The 19,324-nt window shown below is 46.2% G+C and overlaps 2 protein-coding genes across 10 annotated transcripts in view; one reads left to right on the forward strand and one right to left on the reverse strand.

Annotated features, from left to right (window-relative positions):
* The window catches only part of LOC134983951 (zinc finger protein 189-like), a 207,351-nt gene extending 202,189 nt beyond the window's left edge, over positions 1 to 5,162 (reverse strand). For 3 of the 5 annotated variants that reach the window (XM_063949580.1, XM_063949578.1, XM_063949577.1), the window contains exons 1-3: positions 4,374 to 4,461; positions 3,286 to 3,446; positions 2,738 to 2,929 (exon numbers count right to left, since the gene is read on the reverse strand). In XM_063949580.1, coding sequence (XP_063805650.1) covers positions 2,738 to 2,929; positions 3,286 to 3,446; positions 4,374 to 4,443 — 423 coding nt within the window. In that variant the 5' untranslated portion in view covers positions 4,444 to 4,461. Of the gene's footprint in view, positions 1 to 2,737; positions 2,930 to 3,285; positions 3,447 to 4,373; positions 4,462 to 4,828 lie in introns of those variants that run through there. The other 2 variants (XM_063949576.1, XM_063949579.1) reach the window with 2 other exon arrangements.
* Positions 5,032 to 17,609, forward strand: LOC134983953 (zinc finger protein 883-like). 5 transcript variants are annotated; one of them, XM_063949584.1, is made up of 3 exons: positions 5,032 to 5,123; positions 7,762 to 8,228; positions 14,993 to 17,609. In XM_063949584.1, the coding sequence occupies exon 3, from the start codon at positions 15,034 to 15,036 to the stop codon at positions 17,122 to 17,124; it is 2,091 nt and encodes a 696-aa protein (XP_063805654.1). In that variant the 5' UTR covers positions 5,032 to 5,123; positions 7,762 to 8,228; positions 14,993 to 15,033; the 3' UTR covers positions 17,125 to 17,609. The 5 variants fall into 5 exon arrangements, with proteins under 5 accessions (XP_063805654.1, XP_063805653.1, XP_063805651.1 ...); XM_063949583.1 differs by lacking the exon at positions 5,032 to 5,123 and adding an exon at positions 6,348 to 6,516; XM_063949581.1 differs by lacking the exon at positions 5,032 to 5,123 and adding an exon at positions 6,348 to 6,505.
* The last annotated feature ends 1,715 nt before the right edge of the window (positions 17,610 to 19,324 follow it).

The raw sequence follows: 19,324 nt of genomic DNA on the forward strand, positions 1-19,324 counted from the left end.
TCACCTCTCCAGTCATCACCCAGACACATCCCCTGGTGTTACTGTATAATGTCCCATTCCCAGCATTCACCTCTCCAGTCACCACCCAGACACATCCCCTGGTGTTACTGTATAATGTCCCATTCCCAGCAGTCACGTCTCCAGTCATCACCAAGACACATTCCCTGGTGTTACTGTATACTGTCCCATTCCCAGCAGTCACCTCTCCAGTCATCACCCAGACACATCCCCTGATGTTACTGTATAATGTCCCATTCCCAGCATTCACCTCTCCAGTCATCGCCCATCCCCTAGTGTCACTGTATAATGTCCCATTCCCAGCAGTCATCTCTCCAGTCATCACCCAGACACATCCCCTGGTGTTACTGTATAATGTCCCATTCCTAGCAGTCACCTCTCCAGTCATCACCTGGACACATTCCCTGGTGTTACTGTATAATGCCCCATTCCCAGCAGTCACCTCTCCAGTCATCACCCAGACACATCCCCTGGTGTTACTGTATAATGTCCCATTCCCAGCAGTCACCTCTCCAGTCATCACCCAGACACATCCCCTGATGTTACTGTATAATGTCCCATTCCCAGCAGTCACCTCTCCAGTCATCACCCAGACACATCCCCTGGTGTTACTGTATAATGTCCCATTCCCAGCAGTCATCACCCAGACACATCCCCTGGTGTTACTGTATAATGTCCCATTCCCAGCAGTCACCTCTCCAGCAACATTCCCTGGTGTTACTGTATACTGTCCCATTCCCAGCAGTCACCTCTCCAGTCATCACCCAGACACATCCCCTGATGTTACTGTATAATGTCCCATTCCCAGCATTCACCTCTCCAGTCATCACCCAGACACATCCCCTGGTGTTACTGTATAATGTCCCATTCCCAGCAGTCACCTCTCCAGTCATCACCCAGACACATCCCCTGGTGTTACTGTATACTGTCCCATTCCCAGCAGTCACCTCTCCAGTCATCACCCAGACACATCCCCTGGTGTTACTGTATACTGTCCCATTCCCAGCAGTCACCTCTCCAGTCATCACCCAGACACATCCCCTGATGTTACTGTATAATGTCCCATTCCCAGCAGTCACCTCTCCAGTCATCACCCAGACACATCCCCTGGTGTTACTGTATAATGTCCCATTCCCAGCAGTCACCTCTCCAGTCATCACCCAGACACATCCCCTGATGTTACTGTATAATGTCCCATTCCCAGCAGTCACCTCTCCAGCAACATTCCCTGGTGTTACTGGATACTGTCCCATTCCCAGCAGTCACCTCTCCAGTCATCACCCAGACACATCCCCTGATGTTACTGTATAGTGTCCCATTCCCAGCATTCACCTCTCCAGTCATCACCCAGACACATCCCCTGGTGTTACTGTATAATGTCCCATTCCCAGCAGTCACCTCTCCAGTCACATCCCCTGGTGTTACTGTATAAATGTCCCATTCCCAGCATTCACCTCTCCAGTCATCACCCAGACACATCCCCTGATGTTACTGTATAATGTCCCATTCCCAGCATTCACCTCTCCAGTCATCACCCAAACACATCCCCTGGTGTTACTGAATAATGTCCCATTCCCAGCAGTCACCTCTCCAGTCACATCCCCTGGTGTTACTGTATAATGTCCCATTCCCAGCATTCACCTCTCCAGTCATCACCCAGACACATCCCCTGGTGTTACTGTATAATGTCCCATTACCAGCATTCACCTCTCCAGTCATCACCCACACACATCCCCCGGTGTTACTGTATAATGTCCCATTCCCAGCAGTCACCTCTCCAGTCACATCCCCTGGTGTTACTGTATAATGTCCCATTCCCAGCATTCACCTCTCCAGTCATCACCCAGACACATCCCCTGGTGTTACTGTATAATGTCCCATTCCCAGCATTCACCTCTCCAGTCACCACCCAGACACATCCCCTGGTGTCACTGTATAATGTCCCATTCCCAGCAGTCACCTTTCCAGTCATCACCCAGACACATCCCCTGGTGTTACTGTATAATGTCCCATTCCCAGCATTCACCTCTCCAGTCATCACCCAGACACATCCCCTGGTGTTTCTGTATAATGTCCCATTCCCAGTAGTCACCTCTCCAGTCACATCCCCTGGTGTTACTGTATAATGTCCCATTCCCAGCAGTCACCTCTCCAGTCACATCCCCTGGTGTTACTGTATAATGTCCCATTCCCAGCATTCACCTCTCCAGTCATCACCCAGACACATCCCCTGGTGTTACTGTATAATGTCCCATTCCCAGCATTCACCTCTCCAGTCACCACCCAGACACATCCCCTGGTGTCACTGTATAATGTCCCATTCCCAGCAGTCACCTTTCCAGTCATCACCCAGACACATCCCCTGGTGTTACTGTATAATGTCCCATTCCCAGCATTCACCTCTCCAGTCATCACCCAGACACATCCCCTGGTGTTTCTGTATAATGTCCCATTCCCAGTAGTCACCTCTCCAGTCACATCCCCTGGTGTTACTGTATAATGTCCCATTCCCAGCATTCACCTCTCCAATCATCACCCAGACACATCCCCTGGTGTTACTGTATAATGTCCCATTCCCAGCAGTCACCGCTCCAGTCATCACCCAGACACATCCCCTGGTGTTACTGTATAATGTCCCATTCCCAGCAGTCACCTCTCCAGTCATCACCCAGACACATCCCCTGGTGTTACTGTATAATGCCCCATTCCCAGCAGTCACCTCTCCAGTCAGCAGCTGAATGATCTTGTTGGTGAGTTCCAGGATCTTCTGGTCATTGTGTCTCTTATGTATCAGTGAGTGAGGTGGAGGCACCGGGATGGGGCTCTGGGCACTGTTCAGTCCACCTGACTCATAGAGGCAGCTGCTGGGTGTCACACCCTCTCCTGAGGTCTTCTTCATTACTGTGTTATCCTATATGTTGAGAAAAAAATTATAGAAAGCATGGTCTTGTCTGGTCCTTAATTTTCTAATTTTTCTCCTAAGTCAGGTCCCTGTGTTAGTAATAGAAATAAGAGTGATGTCACAGTGACACTCCCAGACTCCTTCACCTCCCCAGTCAGGTCCCTGCATCAGTAATAGAGATATGAGTGACATCACTGTGACGTTCCCAGACCCACTTGCCTTCCCAGTCAGGTCCCTGTGTCAGTACTAGAGATCAAAGTAATGGCACTGTGACGCTCCCAGACTCCCTCATCTCCCCAGTCAGGTCCCTGTGTCAGTACTAGAGATAAAAGTAATGCCACGGTGAAGCTCCCAGACTCCCTCACCTCTCCAGTCAGCAGGTAGATAATCTCCAGAGTGATATGTAATATGCTCTCGGTAACAGGACTTCTGTCCATATCCATCCTCAGTGGATCAGTTAGATGATCTATGCAAACTCTGGTCTTCAGCTGACATCCAACGAAGTTGTCACTTAATGCCCCTGTACCTGCATGATAGACATGTCAAATAGAACATCATGACTGATACGTGCTAACTCTGATCAAAGTAAAATCCAGTATTACTGATAAATCCACATTTCATAGTACGCCATGCAGTTATACAATGTGTGATTACTGTACATAACAATGTGTATAATATATGTGGATTAAGGCAATGGAATCGTAGATTGCAATTTCTGTCACAAGATTTTAATCCATATGAGGCAGAAATCAACGGAATTACAGTGTGAGGATTAAACCAACTGAAGTACAGGTAAAGTGCGACATAACATTGCCCAGATATAAGAGATCGCCCTATTACATGACATCAATCATCTTTCCGCCAACCAGAATATCTATGATTCAGGCCCTGGATATGATCTTGGGGGATTATTTAACACACGGCGCTATGACAAACTGAAGTTTTTTTTATGGTCTTGCAGAGGTTTTGTTACTTTAAAGCACCATTTTTTTAATATATTTTTTCTTACAAAGGCAAATACATGCCATATATCACCCTTTAAATATATTGCCGCTTTAAATTCCGCAGTAGGACCACAGAAGATTGGCAGTTTGTAAATGCACCAATTAGTAAATAAACCCTCAGGTATCTGATTGGCAGCCGAGAAGTCAGGAGGTACAAGCACAACACCAATAGACTCTACACAATGGCCGACATCACTGCACGATATGAACGATCTCGTTCATTAATGAACGAGATAACGTTCATATCGTGCAGTGTGGAGGCACCAGCGATGAACGATGCGCGGCCCCTCGCTTGTTCATCGCTGGTGCCCCGTCGGCTGTGCATGCAGGCCAATAGGAACGATCTCATCCATATTTGCCTGCAGTTCTATGGAGCCGTGTGACGGAAGGAGTGAAGTAACTTAACTCCCCCCGTCACTGCCCCCCCGCCGCCAGGTTATGGGCCCTACACATTGGCCGATCCACCGCCGAGCTGCCCGACGGCCCACAAAGCACCACCGCCACCTCTGACTGGCCCATTGAGTAATAGAACAGGGATGACCATCGGTGGGTGACACCATCAATGGTTCCCCTGTTGATGGTTTTATACCATCTATAGTTAACCATCAATGGTACCATCGATGGTTAACCCACTGACGTCATAATTGCCTACCTGACCCTCTCCATGAGGGAGAAAATGCTCTGTTCCTGGACTTTCCTGGTAATGTATGATTGCCATCACCTGTGGTGAAACACCTTTCTTATCAATTAACTAGCTCACCACAGGTGATGGGAATCATACATTACCAGGAAAGCCCAGGAACAGAGCATTTTCTCCCTCATGGAGAGGGTAAGGTAGGAAAGTATGCTCTACATAGATGTCTACAGAGCCACCATCTGACTACCCCTGCTGATTGCTGTGCACCTTCTCATAGCACATTGGGATAATCCAGTACTGACCTGCAGCCGTTCTACACCAGTCACATGCAGTCATTTCTTTCCTGAAATCCATTCCCTTTCCTGTTACTGCCAGACTAACTTCCGGGTTCTGCGTTCCAGCTTATTTCCGGATTCTGCGTACAAACTGACTTCCGTATCTTGCGTTCCAGCTGACTTCCGGGTTCTACTTTCCAGCTGATTTTTGCAACGGACTTTACATTCATGGCATCACCGGTGTGATTATATTGTCCACTAGGGGGAGCTCCTGAGCCTAACACTGGGTATATATATAGAGAATAACAGCATAATTAGGGTAATAATATTAAATACTGCGTAAAATAAAAAGGTGAAATGTAAAGAATGAAATCCTTCTACGCTGTCCGCATATTGTTTTAAGATAAAACACTACGAGGTGATCATTAGCTGTGTACGTTATATGGATATTACAAGTCACCGAGTGCTCGGAACATGCCTGGGACCTGGAGGCCAGAGACTCTGTACAGCTCCCTGATCACTTAGGTGACTTATAGCATGGGTAATAAATGGCAGCTCCTTATTCGCCATGCTTGCTGTTGGAAGGCCAAGGACTGAACTCAGGAACTATGTGTATTAAGAATGCAGAAGGGACATATTATTTTATTCCTTGATTTTATTACTACCATTCTAATATTCTACATTTGAGCACCTATATGAATTATACTCATTTGTGCATTATACTGTGGTCATATTATTGCACTGAGGGGGTAATTCCAAGTTGATCGCAGCAGGAAATTTTTTAGCAGTTGTGCAAAACCATGTGCACTGCAGGGAGGCAGATATAACGTGCAGAAAGAATTAGATTTGGGTGGGTTATTTTGTTTCTGTGCAGGGTAAATACTGGCTGCTTTATTTTTACACTGCAAATTAGATTGCAGATTGAACACACCCCACCCAAATCTAACTCTCTCTGCACATGTTACACCTGCCTCCCCTGCAGTGCACATGGTTTTGCCCAACTGCTAAAAAAATTTCCTGCTGCGATCAACTTGGAATTACCCCCTGAGTGCGTGAAATGCTCCATTTGTAATTCAGATCTGGTCCGATATCAGGGATAAAATGTACCCAAGCCCTGAGCCCGGCGAACGCTTTGTGATCTAGGACGCTTTGTCTGGACACGTGAAATCTCACAAGTAGAAACCTTTGTTGTACTTTTGACATTTCGCATTGTAATGCCACAGGTCCCTTTGTCATGTATTGGTGAGGTAATGCCCCAATCTATCTATATGCCGTGTGGCCGTGCAGAGCACCAGGAGGCTGTGCTGCTCGGCCATCCTCGCTCAGTGTCAGTAGTTTAAATTAGGTATATGCGGTACGGAATAAAAAATTATATCTGATAAAAACAAGAGGCGGAACGGATGCGATCCACCCGACTTCCTGGTTGTGCGTTCCACCCGACTTCAGGGTTGTGCGTTCCACCTGACATCCGGGTTGTGCGTTCCAACGACAGGATTGTGCTTTGTTTATTTTCCCCCTTATTTTTCACTCTTGGTTCCACCCTCCCGCTCCTGCTACATTGTTAGACGTTGCTGTGTTCGACGGGGAATGTCGGGCGGGTGTTGCAGAAAGAGCGTTCCATACCATACAGACCCACTGCCCGGGCCGGGTGATGAGTGAGTCTCTGCTGGTGAGAGAAATGTCTGTACCCTCCTATCATCACCCCACCATCTTGTTGTTGTCTCTCTGTCCCCATTGTCCTTATTAAATGCTCATTATCCTTATTATATTCTAAGCGCAGGCCTTGCCCCTATATACTGTGTCATATATCCCTCTATATAATCCTATCCTATTAAAACTATCCCTGCTGCATCTACTATACCTATTATAGGGTGTCATGATTTATCATTTACCGGCATTCGGGATGCCGGCGGTCAGGAGACCAACCTCAGCATCCCGATGCAGAGAATTCCGACAGGGGCTTGATAAATATAATCCTAACCCCTCCCTCTCCTGCAGCCGAACCCTAATCCTCCCTTCACCGCACCCTAACCATCCCCGGGGGTGCCTAAACCTAACCTATCACTTCCCCGCAGCCTAACCCTAACCCCCCTCTTTCCGCTGCCTAACCCTAACCCCCTCTCCCCGCTGCCTAACCCCCTCTCCCCGCTGCCTTAACCCTAATCTTTCCTTCCCCGCTGCCTAACCCTCCCTTCCCCGCTGCCTAACCCTCCCTCCCCGCTGCCTAACATCCCCCCCCCTCCCTGCAGCCTAACCCTCCCTTCCCCGCTGGCTAACCCTAACCCTCCCTTCCCCGCTGGCTAAACCTAACCCCTCTCTCCCCCTCAGCCTAACCCTAACCCTCCTTTCCGCGCAGCCTAACCGTCCCCAGGGGGGGGGGGGGGGGGGGGTGCCTAAACCTAACCTCTCCCCCTTCCCGTTGGCTAGCACTTAGCACTGACAGTCCCCGTGTACTTATGATGGGGATGCTGAGTGACTGCCGGCATCCTGACCGTATACCCTGTTACACCGACCCTACACCTCCTGTGTTACCCTATGCCTCCTGTGTTACCCTGTTACACCGATGCTACACCTCCTGTGTTACCCTATTACACCGTCCTCACACCTCCTGTGTTACCCTATTACACCGTCCCTACATCTTTTATGTTATACTATTATTATAGGATGTGACCACCTATTGCATAAACTGCTATTGCTGACTTGTAAAGCTCACCCTTTACTGCCCCCCCCTCATCTAGAATGTGACAGCTATTTTTGTCCCCAAAACCCCTGCACTACATTTTATGTTATCACAAAAGGGTAGAGGAGCTGTCTAAGGTTACAATGACGTTACATCTTGCTGAGATTATAATCATCATTGTATCTGTGGAAGGCCAACTTGAGAACATGTAATGACCTTATAATTTAATTTCATATATTTGGCAGGGTTAGTCCTGAGAAGACCTCTGACTTATATAAGTGATCCTGCTGGGGAAAATGAAAAGTTCATTCATAGAAGACAAAGCATCTCCATTAGTACAGGGAAATTAAGACTTTAGAGTCGGTCATTGTGAAATCACTGTTGTGTCTGTCAACGCAGCAGTGCCCCGGCTGCCGACACACAGGATCACACAGTAGTATGGAAGACATCTGGTGAGAGTAAGACGCCCAGCGTCCACCCCAGTGTGTCAGGAGGACTGAGCAGGACCCAGAGCCCCATCACGGTGCCTCCACCTCACTCACTGATACATGAGAGGCACAATGACCAGAAGATCCTGGAACTCACCAACAAGATCATTCAGCTGCTGAGAATGGCACATTAATTTTTGTCCATGTTTGGGAGTATTTAGAAGGACACAAGGATCTCTACAAGGATATGATTATGGATAGTCACTAATCCCACATATCACTGGGTAGGTTTAATTATTGCCTTACTTTTGTACATACACCATATATATAGATTGATACAGATTTAGACACACTGATCAGCCATAATGTTTAATCCACCTGGCTAATATTGTGTAGCTCCCCCTCTTGCCGTCAGAACAGCTCTGACCCATCGAGACATGGACTCCACAAGACTTCTGAAGGTGTCCTGTGGCATCTGGCACCGAGACACTATCAGCAGATCCTTTGAGTCCTGTAAGGTGTGAGGTGCGGCCTCCAAGGCTTGGACTTGTTTCTCCAGTACATCCCATAGATGCTGGACCAGATTGAGATCTGGGTAATTTGGAGGCCAATCAACAACTTGACCTCTTTGTCATGTTCCTCACACCATTCCTGAACAAGTGCTGCAGTGTGGCCGGGCTCATTATCCTGCTGACTAGAGGCCACTGCCATCAGGGAATACTGTTGCCATGAAGGGGTGCACTTGGTCTGCAATAACGTACACATGAATGCCAGGGTCCAAGATTTCCCTGCATTGCCCAGAACATCACACTGCCTCCCTCGGCTTGCCTTCTTCCCATAGTGGATCCTGCTACCATCTCTTCCCCAGGTAAACAATGCACACACCTGGCCATCTACATGATGTTAAAGAAAACATGATTCATCAGACCAGGCCACCTTCTTCTATTGCTCCATCCATGGTCCAGTTCTGAGGCTCATGAACTCATTGTAGACGGTTTTGGTGGTGGAAAGGGGTCAGCCTGGGCACTTGTGTGTTCTGACACCTTTCTGTTATAGCTAGCATAAATATTTTCAGCAATTTGTGCTACAGTAGCTCTTCTGCGGGATAAGAGCAGATGGGCGAGCCGTAGGCTTCCATGACCCTGTTGTAACGAGATAATCAATGTTAATCACCTGTCAGTGGTTTTAATGTTATGGCTAATCGGTGGATATATTTATACAGACACATATGTTCATACAGATATATTATATACATATAGATTTAGATTTTTGATTTTTACACACACAAATATATGTATATATATATATATATATATATATATATATATATATATATATATATATATATAGGGGATTTTGTCAGTACCTGTAAAGTCCTTTTTTTCTGTGCCCTTGGGGGACACTGGTAACCCGTGGGTATAGAGTGGAGCTCGGGGGCCAGCGCCATAGATTTAACTTCTTTTTGGATTCAGCTCCTCCTCCCATATACCCCACCCCCAGCCCAGGGAAGCGAGTTTTTTTTCTTTGGTGCCCAAGGATCTGGACATGTTTTTTAGGGGGCTTTCTAAAGCAGCCTGGTTTTAAATTCCTTGCTTTTAACTTTTATTTTGAAACTTTTTACTTTCTCTTTGGGCAGTCAGTGTTAAGCGTTATACATGTTCCCGCTGTCTGCTCCATCTCCCTGTTCTTGCCACTGGTGCACTGGTGACTGGGTCAGTATCTCCGCACGGTGGTAAGGGCCTCTCAGTAATTTGGTTACACAAGACTATTTATTCATTTATTTGTAGTTCTATCATTCAGTGCTCTGGACCCATACTACCACTTAGTTCATTTACTGTGGGACTGTGTGTTCAATTATATTTCAGTAAAATTATGTCTTCCAAGGGAACCTCATCAAAAGCTTCCCAGGAGAGGGGTGCTTCTGTGCTGCAGGCTTTCACTTGCAGATCCTATAAGGAAAACTTTTCCTGTTTGGTGCAGGACCACACTGGCCTGTGTCATCGATGCTCTGAGGAGGTTCCCTCACAGGAGCTCGAGTGGGCGACCTCCTTGTCATTTGTCATGCGGGAGCTGTAATCTCAGTTGGCAGCATCTTCTCCTCCTCCATAATTGGCCACGGGGGAATGCCAGCCTATTAATGCCCGGACCACTATAGTGGACCCTCAACCTCCTCTCTCAGAACCAGACGGGGTTCACGGCTTATCTCAATCCTTCAGGGTCTGGTTCAATTCTCTAACTCTCTACAGAGCATGCTAGAGCCTTCCTCCAGACAAAGGTCCTCCAGGGATATCTCCCCTTCTCTCCATTCGGACTACAATTTTTAGTCTGACCTAGTTGGACCTAGAGGATGAGGTATCACAAACATTTGAGGTGGACTGTGCCTCAGCTCCAGATGATCGCTTAGCCCAGGCCGATGTGGATGTCCTAGTCAAAGCATTCTGCTCAGCTTTACACGTCAAAGATTCAGAGATCTCACCCACCTCTGAGGTGACCCTCTTCAAATGGAAGTAATAAGAGCCAACAGTGTTCCCTTCCTCGGCTCAGTTGGAGGTTCTCCTGGCGTAGGCCTGGTCTCACCCAAATAAACATTTCTACTGTCTAAACGACTCTTGTCCTCTTATCCACTCACACAAGTAGACAAAGAAAAAGTGGGAGTCTCCCCCTCCAGTGAAAGCCCACATTGTGTGCTTTAAGTCGACCATACTTCCCTTTCCTATTGCGGCCTTCTTCAGGGTTACCACAGACAGCAAATTAGAGAATGGATTTTAGTAAGTCTTCACTAATTCAGGAGCAGCCCTGTGCCCTGCATTGGCATCAGCTTGTGTAGCTAAAGCCATATGCAAATTGACTGACTCCTTGGACGATGGGCTTGGCTCAGACATTTGCAGATCCAGTCTCTTTTCCGAAGTCAACCATATTTAAGAAGCAGGAGCTCACTTGGGCGACACCGCTATTGACTCTGGTGTCCTCTCCTCCAAGGTTCTGCTTTGGCAGTAGCAGCCAGATGAGCACTCTAGCTTTGCACCTGGCTCGCTTATAACAAATCCAAAAAAAACCTAGAGAATCTACCCTTCTCAGGTGAGATCCTCTTTGGACAGGAGCTAGACCAGAGGTTCCCAAACTGTGTGCCGTGGCTCCCTGGGGTGACTCGGGACACTTGCAGGGGTGCCCTGGGTTGGTGGTCCAGGACCAATTCAAATTATTCATGGTCAATATAGTAGGCAAAACCAGTGCTGGTGGCTGCCAGTCATAAAATATGTGGCCAAACAGAAGCAAATCTTGTCCCTCACCACACAACTGACCCTAAGGATGACATATAAGCGTGATCTACTTAATGTAATATTTCTTCTAAATTTCTCAATAAGAAATTTTTGGCCTAGGGGTGCCGTGAAAAAAATTCTGATATTCTAGGGCGCCGTGATTCAAAAAAGTTTGGAGACCACTGAGCTAGACAAAAAAAACCGCTGTCATGGTCGCAGCTTCTAAGACAGTGAGGGTAAAACCATGTGCACTGCAGGGGGGCAGATATAACATGTGCAGAGAGAGTTAGATTTGGTGCGGTGTGTTCAAACTGAAATCTAAATTGCAGTGTAAGAATAAAACAGACAGTATTTACCCTGCACAGAACAAAATAACTCACCCAAATCTAACTCTCTCTGCAAATGTTATATCTGCCGCACCTGCAGTGCACATGGGCCCTCATTCCGAGTTGTTCGCTCGCAAGGCGATTTTAGCAGAGTTGCACACGCTAAGCCGCCGCCTACTGGGAGTGAATCTTAGCATCTTAAAATTGCGATCGAAGTATTCGCAATATTGCGATTACACACCTCGTAGCAGTTTCTGAGTAGCTTCAGACTTACTCGGCATCTGCGATCAGTTCAGTGCTTGTCGTTCCTGGTTTGACGTCACAAACACTCCCAGCGTTCGCCCAGACACTCCTCCGTTTCTCCGGCCACTCCTGCGTTTTTTCCGGAAACGGTAGCGTTTTTTCCCACACGCCCATAAAACGGCCTGTTTCCGCCCAGTAACACCCATTTCCTGTCAATCACATTACGATCGCCAGAACGATGAAAAAGCCGTGAGTAAAATTACTAAGTGCATAGCAAATTTACTTGGCGCAGTCGCAGTGCGGACATTGCGCATGCGCATTAAGCGGAAAATCGCTGCGATGCGAAGATTTTTACCGAGCGAACAACTCGGAATGAGGGCCATGGTTTTGCCCAACTGCTAACAAATTTGCTGCTGCAATCGACTCTGAATTAGGCCCAGTGTTCCTACCATCTGTAGCTCCACAGAGCAAGGGATTCATCTTTTGATCCTCTCATCCACATGGAAAAGTAAGAGGTCAACCTTACTTAAGATCTCAGGGCTCCATCTCCAAAACCCCAAAGTCCTCAGGACGCCAGGCTTGGTCAAGTCGCTGCCATGCACCCAAACCAGCGGCATGATGGGACCAGTCACTCCTGGGAACTTCCGGGGTGGGCGGCTGTGCATTTCACCGATGCTTGGCTGGAACCTTCTCCAGATGCCTGGATATGAGGCATTGTGTCCCCGGGGTGTTCTCTATCCTTTTGGGAATGCCCTCCAACTCACTCACTTCTTTTTCACTGGTCTTCCAGCTGACGTTGACAAAGCAGGCGCTCTCAGGGCCTCCATCTCAAGCCTTCTGTCCTCCAATGCTATAGTTCAAGTTCCCAGACCCCAGAAGGGAACAGGGTTCTATTCAACATATTATTTGTTGAAAAACTAGATTGATCCTACCATCCCATACTCAATCAGAAAACTCTCAACCTGTACCACAGGGTTCCTAGTTTCAAAATGGAATCAATACGCTCTATCATGCAAACCATGGAATGGGGCAATTTTATGGCTTCTTTGGACATCCAGGACGCCTGTTTGCATGTTCCCATTAGAGAGGCTTATCAAAGGTTCCTTCAGTTTGCAGTACAGAGGGAGCACTTCCAATTTCAAATGTTGCCCTTTGGACTCTCTCCGGCACATCGTGTTCACGAAGGTCTTGGCTCTGATGGCGGCTGACCTTCGCCGCAGGGAGATCCAAATTATGCCTCACTTGGACAACCTTCTGCTGGCTCAGTCTGCGGAGACAATATGGGAACATCTGCATCTCACCATGGACTTGCTGCAGACACACAGATAATAGATTGGCGCAAGTCCAGCCTTGCTCAGTCTCAAGAATGCTCCACCTAGGGGCTCTTCTGAACTCCAAAACTCAGAGTCTTTCTTCGCAGGGACAAGCAGGACTCCCTCCAGTCCCTAATTCAATCGTCTCGATTTACTTCTGTATGCCGGTTCTGGGAAAGCTAGTCTCCACCTTCGGCATAGTGGAATATATTCAATTCCATTCCCGAACCCTGCAGCTAGAGCTCCTGGATTGGTCTCAAATCTCAGATTTTGTCCTGTCACATGAGGCACATCTATCTCTCCTTTGGTGGCTCCAGTCCTCTCACCTCATCAAAGGTTGCCTCTTCCTGATCCTGGATTGGGTTCTCTTCAAAATGGACGCCAGTTTCCAGGCCTGGGGAGCAGTAACTGGAAGTCACACCTTCCAAGGAAGGTGGTCAGATCGAGAAGCACTCCTGCCCATCAACAAGTTGGAACTTCGGGTTGTCTACTGCACACTTCGTCAGGCTCAGTATCTCTTTCAAAACAAACCAGTAAGAGTACAGTCGGACAACACGACCATAGTCTCCTACATCAACTATTGTGAAGGTACCAAAAGCCGGAGAGCCATGCAGGAGGTCAGCCGAATCCTTCAGTGGGTGGAATGCTTCCTTCCTGCCCTGTTTATGGTTTACATTTCAGGAGTCCAGAACTGGGAGGGGGACTTCTTCAGCAGACAAGACATACACTCAGGAGAGTGGTCCCTTCATTCAGATGTGTTCCAGATGCTAGTTCACTGTTGGGGCCGTCTGAAAATCATCTTGATTGCCTCCAGACACAGCCACAAGATTCTCAGCTATGGTTCTTGCACCAGGGATCTGGGAGCCTTCTTGATAGACGCTCTTGCAGTTCCGTGGAGTTTTCACCTAGTGTACCTTTTTCCCCCAAATCATCATTTTCCGTGGGTCCCTCACAAGCTGTAGTTGGAAGGGGTCACCGCCATTCTGGTAGTGGCACCAGACTGACCATGGATGGTATGTCCATTCTATCCCCTGCCGTCTCCGGTGATGGCTACCTCTTGGGCCAGATCTACTCTCACAGGGCCCTAGTCTTCACCCCGACCCTATATTTTTACAGATATTTAGATTTCTACAGATAGATAGATAGATATATATATAGATATATATATATATATTTCTAAATATACGTATTTCTGCAGATTTATATTTAGCTTTGTACAGCTTTAGTTTTATATAGACTTCTATCTATAGATTTCTGGATTTTTTTTCTATTTCCAGATTTCTAATTTTGTTTCTAGCTTTCTATTTTTTCTTCTAATTCTAGATTTCTATTTTTTTCTTCGATTTCTGGATTTCTTTCTCTCGTTTTCTGACTCTCTCTATGTTTTTATTGGATTTATGGATATCTGTTTTTTTTTATTTATGGATTTCTATTTTATTTTTTTCTGGATTATTTAATTATTATTATTATTATTATTATTATTATTATTATTATATTTTTCGATTTCTTTTTTTCTAGATATACACCACCTACTGTAAATTTTTAAGCTGGTTACTTTGAAATTTTGTGATTAATAAAAAAAAAAAAAAAAAAAAATGTGAAAACTTTACATGAGTACAGAATTTAGTGACCTGTAATACAAGCTCGGTTTACCGTATCCAAAATGCTTGGTACCAGAATATTTTGTTTTCAGATTTTGCCATCATCATATCTCTGTCTTTTATAGTAAAACATAATTAGTAAATACATTTTTGTGAATTTGCTAATGGAAAAATTGTTACGGTATATATTTTGAAACACACACGTTAACGATCTTTTTGAGAGGCCACTTCATGGTGTGGCCTCAGAACTACTCAGGGTAAAATAATCAAAATATGACTGTTTTTTTTTTTTTTCTTTTGAACAGATTTCCCCAAAAATTCTGCAACTCTTCATACAACAGCTTATATGGAGGAGGAATCGGTCTCATGTGGTGAAGGCAGTTGCACAGACAATGACCTTTATACCCCGAAAGATCGTTCATTGTATACAGCTACTCATATTAAGGAAGTATCGGCCTCATGTGAAGAAGGAAGTCTGAACAATACTGACATTTATTCTCCAACAGATAATACACATCATATAGCTGTTATAATAAAGGAGGAATCAGACTCATGTGATGGAGACCTCACAGACACTGATGCCTATACACCCACATGTCATACACCGTATACACCTACTGATATTAAGGCGGGATCGGTCTTATGTGATGGAGAAGACCTCACAGACACTGACATTTATACACCCATAGGTCATACACAGTGTACATCTATTTATATTAAGGAGGAACCAGTCTCATATGATGAAGGAGACCCGTCAGACGCTGATGTCCTAACCACATCAGATCATACACCATATACATCTACTCATAATAAGGAGGAACCAGTCTTATGGGATGAAATAAAGCTCACACACACTGATATTTATCCTTCCGCAGATCAGACACCTTATATATCTGCACATATTAAGGAGGAATCTACCTCAGTTGACTCCACGGGAAACATATCTGAGTATGGGAGATATATATCTGAAGAAACTCAGCCAGCTGTTCACCATCCGACCACGGCAGGAGATAAACCATATTGTTGCTCTGAGTGTGGGAAAGGTTTTATCAATAACTCGCATCTTGTCATACATCAGCGAATTCACACGGGGGAGAAGCCCTACTCCTGTGCCGACTGCGGGAAATGTTTTTGCAGTAACTCCAGTCTTATTAGACACCAGAGAACTCACACGGGGGAGAAACCTTTCTCCTGCTCAGAGTGCGAGAAGTGCTTTATGAGAAAATCGCATCTTGCCCAGCATCAGGAAACCCACACCGGCGACAAGCCGCACTGTTGCCTCGAGTGTGGTAAATGCTTCGCCCACAACGCCCATCTTGTTAAACATCGGAAGAACCATACAGCGGATAAGCCCTATGTTTGCTCCGACTGCGGGAAATGTTTTGTCAGGAAGTCGCATCTTCTTGAACATCAGAAAATCCACACAGGAGAAAAACCATATTCCTGCACGAGTTGCGGGAAACGTTTCACCAGCAATGCCCACCTCGTCCAGCATCGGAGAGTCCACACCGGAGAGAAACCGTACTGTTGCACCAATTGTGGGAAATGTTTCATCAGCAACGCAAATCTGGTGGTGCACCAGAGAATTCACACGGGGGAGAGACCTTATTTCTGCCCGGACTGCAGGAAGTGTTTCGCCAGCAGCTCGCAACTTGTCGAGCATCAAAGAATCCACACGGGGGAGAAACCATACTCTTGCACCGATTGCGGGAAATGTTTCGCGTTTCGCTCGAGTTTGGTGAAACATCAGAGAAGTCACACAGGGGAGAAACCATACTCTTGCCCTGACTGCGGTAAGTGCTTCATACAGAACTCTCATCTGGCCATACACCAGAAAACCCACACAGGAGAGAAGCCCTACTCGTGCTCGGAGTGTGGCAAGTGTTTCATCACTAATGCGAGCCTAGCGATACATCAACGAAATCACACTGGAGAGAAACCCTATTCCTGCTCTGCCTGCGGGAAGTGTTTCGTCAGCAACTCAAGTCTTGTTATCCACCACAGAACTCACACAGGGGAGAAGCCCTATTCTTGCACTGACTGCAGGAAATGTTTTATCAGCAACTCGGAATTAGTCAAACACCAGAAGATCCACACAGGAAAGAAGCCCTACGGCTGCTCCGAGTGTGGGAAATGTTTCATCCGCAACTCTGATCTGGCCGTGCACAACAGAAGTCACACGGGGGAGAGGCCGTACTCTTGCCCCGAATGTGGGAAGCGTTTCGCCAACAGCTCCGTCTTCGCTGTGCACCAGAGAAGTCACTCGGGAGAGAAACCCTACCCCTGCACTGACTGCGGGAAAGGCTTCATCAGGAACTCCGATCTGGTGGTGCACAGACGGAGGCACACGGGAGAGAAGCCCTATTCCTGTCTGCAATGCGGCTGGAGTTTTGTTAGCAAAGGGGCTCTGTCGGCGCACGTTAAAACTCACAAGTAGGAAAACCTTTTAGGTTGTTGGCGGGCACACACCTTGAAGCCAGGTGTTTCAGTCCTTAAATGTGCAATAACGATCGACATGTAAGTCTGTATGACTTTACCTGGTTTGGCTTCCTTGTTAATATACATACAGAACCACTTCAGAAAAATGTCAAGTCGTTGGACTTACTGTATATATTATGTACAGACCTTGATTATCTGTCCTAATAAGCTTCATGCCCGTGTTATAACTTCTGTTTGATCCTCCTGGTTCTTGCATTGTATTGAGTAAAACAGAGTCAGGAAAGGATCTGTTCCTATACAGATGTGAATCGTTGAATCGGGTGTCACCGAATTCCGTATCGGCTCCTTACCATCCTCCCTGAGATTGTTCCTGGTTTCCATAAGGAAAGGCCGCCATTGTGTTGCCATGGTGTTGTGTGTGTTTGTTTATTCTCGTTCCCAACAGGGTTAAGACTGAAGCAATAAATTGTTATTTTACTGCAATACACATGAAATATTGTATAACGTAGTCATCCTAAATAGTTTCAGCCACTTTTGGCGCCTGGGAGTGGTTAAGGTTCATAGGTCGACAGGGTAAAAAGATCGACATGACAAAAATGGTCAACGCAAATTGTTGGGTTTTTAGGCCAAATCTTGTATATTCCACGTTATATGACCACAATTAGTACAAACGTGGACCCTCATGGGCTTGCTTGGCTCGTTTTGCTTGCCACAGGTTACTATTCCCAATAGATGTCCAGGTGGCTAGTAAATCAAGTAAATTGGGGTAATATGTGCCACCCCCCAAAAAAACCAATGTGTCAACAATTGTACTTGTCGACCTTAAGCACTGTCATCTGCTGACCTTTTGTACATGTTGGCCTATTGACTATCTACCTGGACATTGTTGATCTACCATTAGGATAGCCTGGGACTGTTCGCATAATACATTTTATTGGAACAGAAATGGATGAAACATATTAATATTACAATATATGCGTTCACGACTAAACCAGTTTGGCGTCAAACACAGTTTTAATTGCAATGTTTCTATTCAAAAACCCTTCAGGGCATATAAAGTGTTATATATTCGGTACGCTAGGTAACAGGCACTGCTATTGCAGCTGATGTTGCAGATTGTCAATGATATGTATTGCATCCACTCGGACACAGGTTCTCAAACTCGGTCCTCGGGACCCAACACGGTTCATGTTTTTCAGGTCACCTGTACATTTTTAAAATGTGGCAGTTGGTGATACACAGTGCAGCTGCTGGGTGCCATGGAAAACGTGAACCGTGTGGGGTCCTGAGGACCGAGTTTGAGAACCACTGCACTAGAATAAGTGATCAAGGGGGAGTTGCATCAAACTTTGGAGGGAGATTAAGAACCTACCAATCTTCTCCTAACTGCCATGTTACAGGCTGTGTTTGAAAAATGTCAGAAGCTGATTGTTTGGTATTTTCTCTCTATCCAGGGTTTGATAGATCTCCCCCCCAGACAAGTAAAAGACACAAATGCCAGCTAGATAACAATGACACATAAGCACTATATTGCGCAGTAATGTTACAAAAACTAAAGGCAGATCTGTAAAATCAATGTTAATGTATTAACATGGAAGGGTGAGACTGACAAGGTAGCTACACAGAAATGGGCAAGGAAATTAACTAAGTTTAGGAGCCAGTTTCTCTGCCCTGGTCTACCCGTGTGCGCAAAATCACCAAAAAAATGGTGGTTTGCCAAATGTTTCCTTAATGTGAAAAACAGAACAAGCTACAATTGCGAATCAGAAATACGCTTTCTCCCCTTTATCTGTGGCCTCCTTTTTCTTTCCCTTCCCTTTCTCCCTCCCTGGCTTTTTATTCCCTCCTATAATTAATAATAATTCAAAAACTTACTGTATACTTTTTCCATGCGCCTATGTTCGTTTGTTCATGTTTGGGACTGTGTTCCCTTTCTCTCTCTTACGTCCTAGAGGATACTGAGGTCCACATTAGTACCATGGGGTATAGACGGGTCCACTAGGAGCCTTGGGCACTTTAAGAAATTATTAGTGTGCGCTGGCTCCTCCCTCTATGCCCCTCCTACCAGACTCAGATTAGGAAATGTGCCCGGAGGAGCCGGTCACGATTAGGGAAGCTCCTGAAGAGTTTTCTGCATTTATTTTCTGTTTGTTGTTTTCAGGCAGGTCTGGTTGGCACCAGCCTGCCTGCTTCGTGGG

The sequence above is a fragment of the Pseudophryne corroboree genome (assembly GCF_028390025.1).
Source record: "Pseudophryne corroboree isolate aPseCor3 chromosome 3 unlocalized genomic scaffold, aPseCor3.hap2 SUPER_3_unloc_3, whole genome shotgun sequence".
Classification (NCBI taxonomy): Eukaryota; Metazoa; Chordata; class Amphibia; order Anura; family Myobatrachidae; genus Pseudophryne; species Pseudophryne corroboree.

Bases quoted from the DNA above. Each gene is read 5' to 3' on its own strand.
- LOC134983953 (XM_063949584.1), top strand. From the start codon at position 15,034: ATGGAGGAGGAATCGGTCTCATGTGGTGAAGGCAGTTGCACAGACAAT.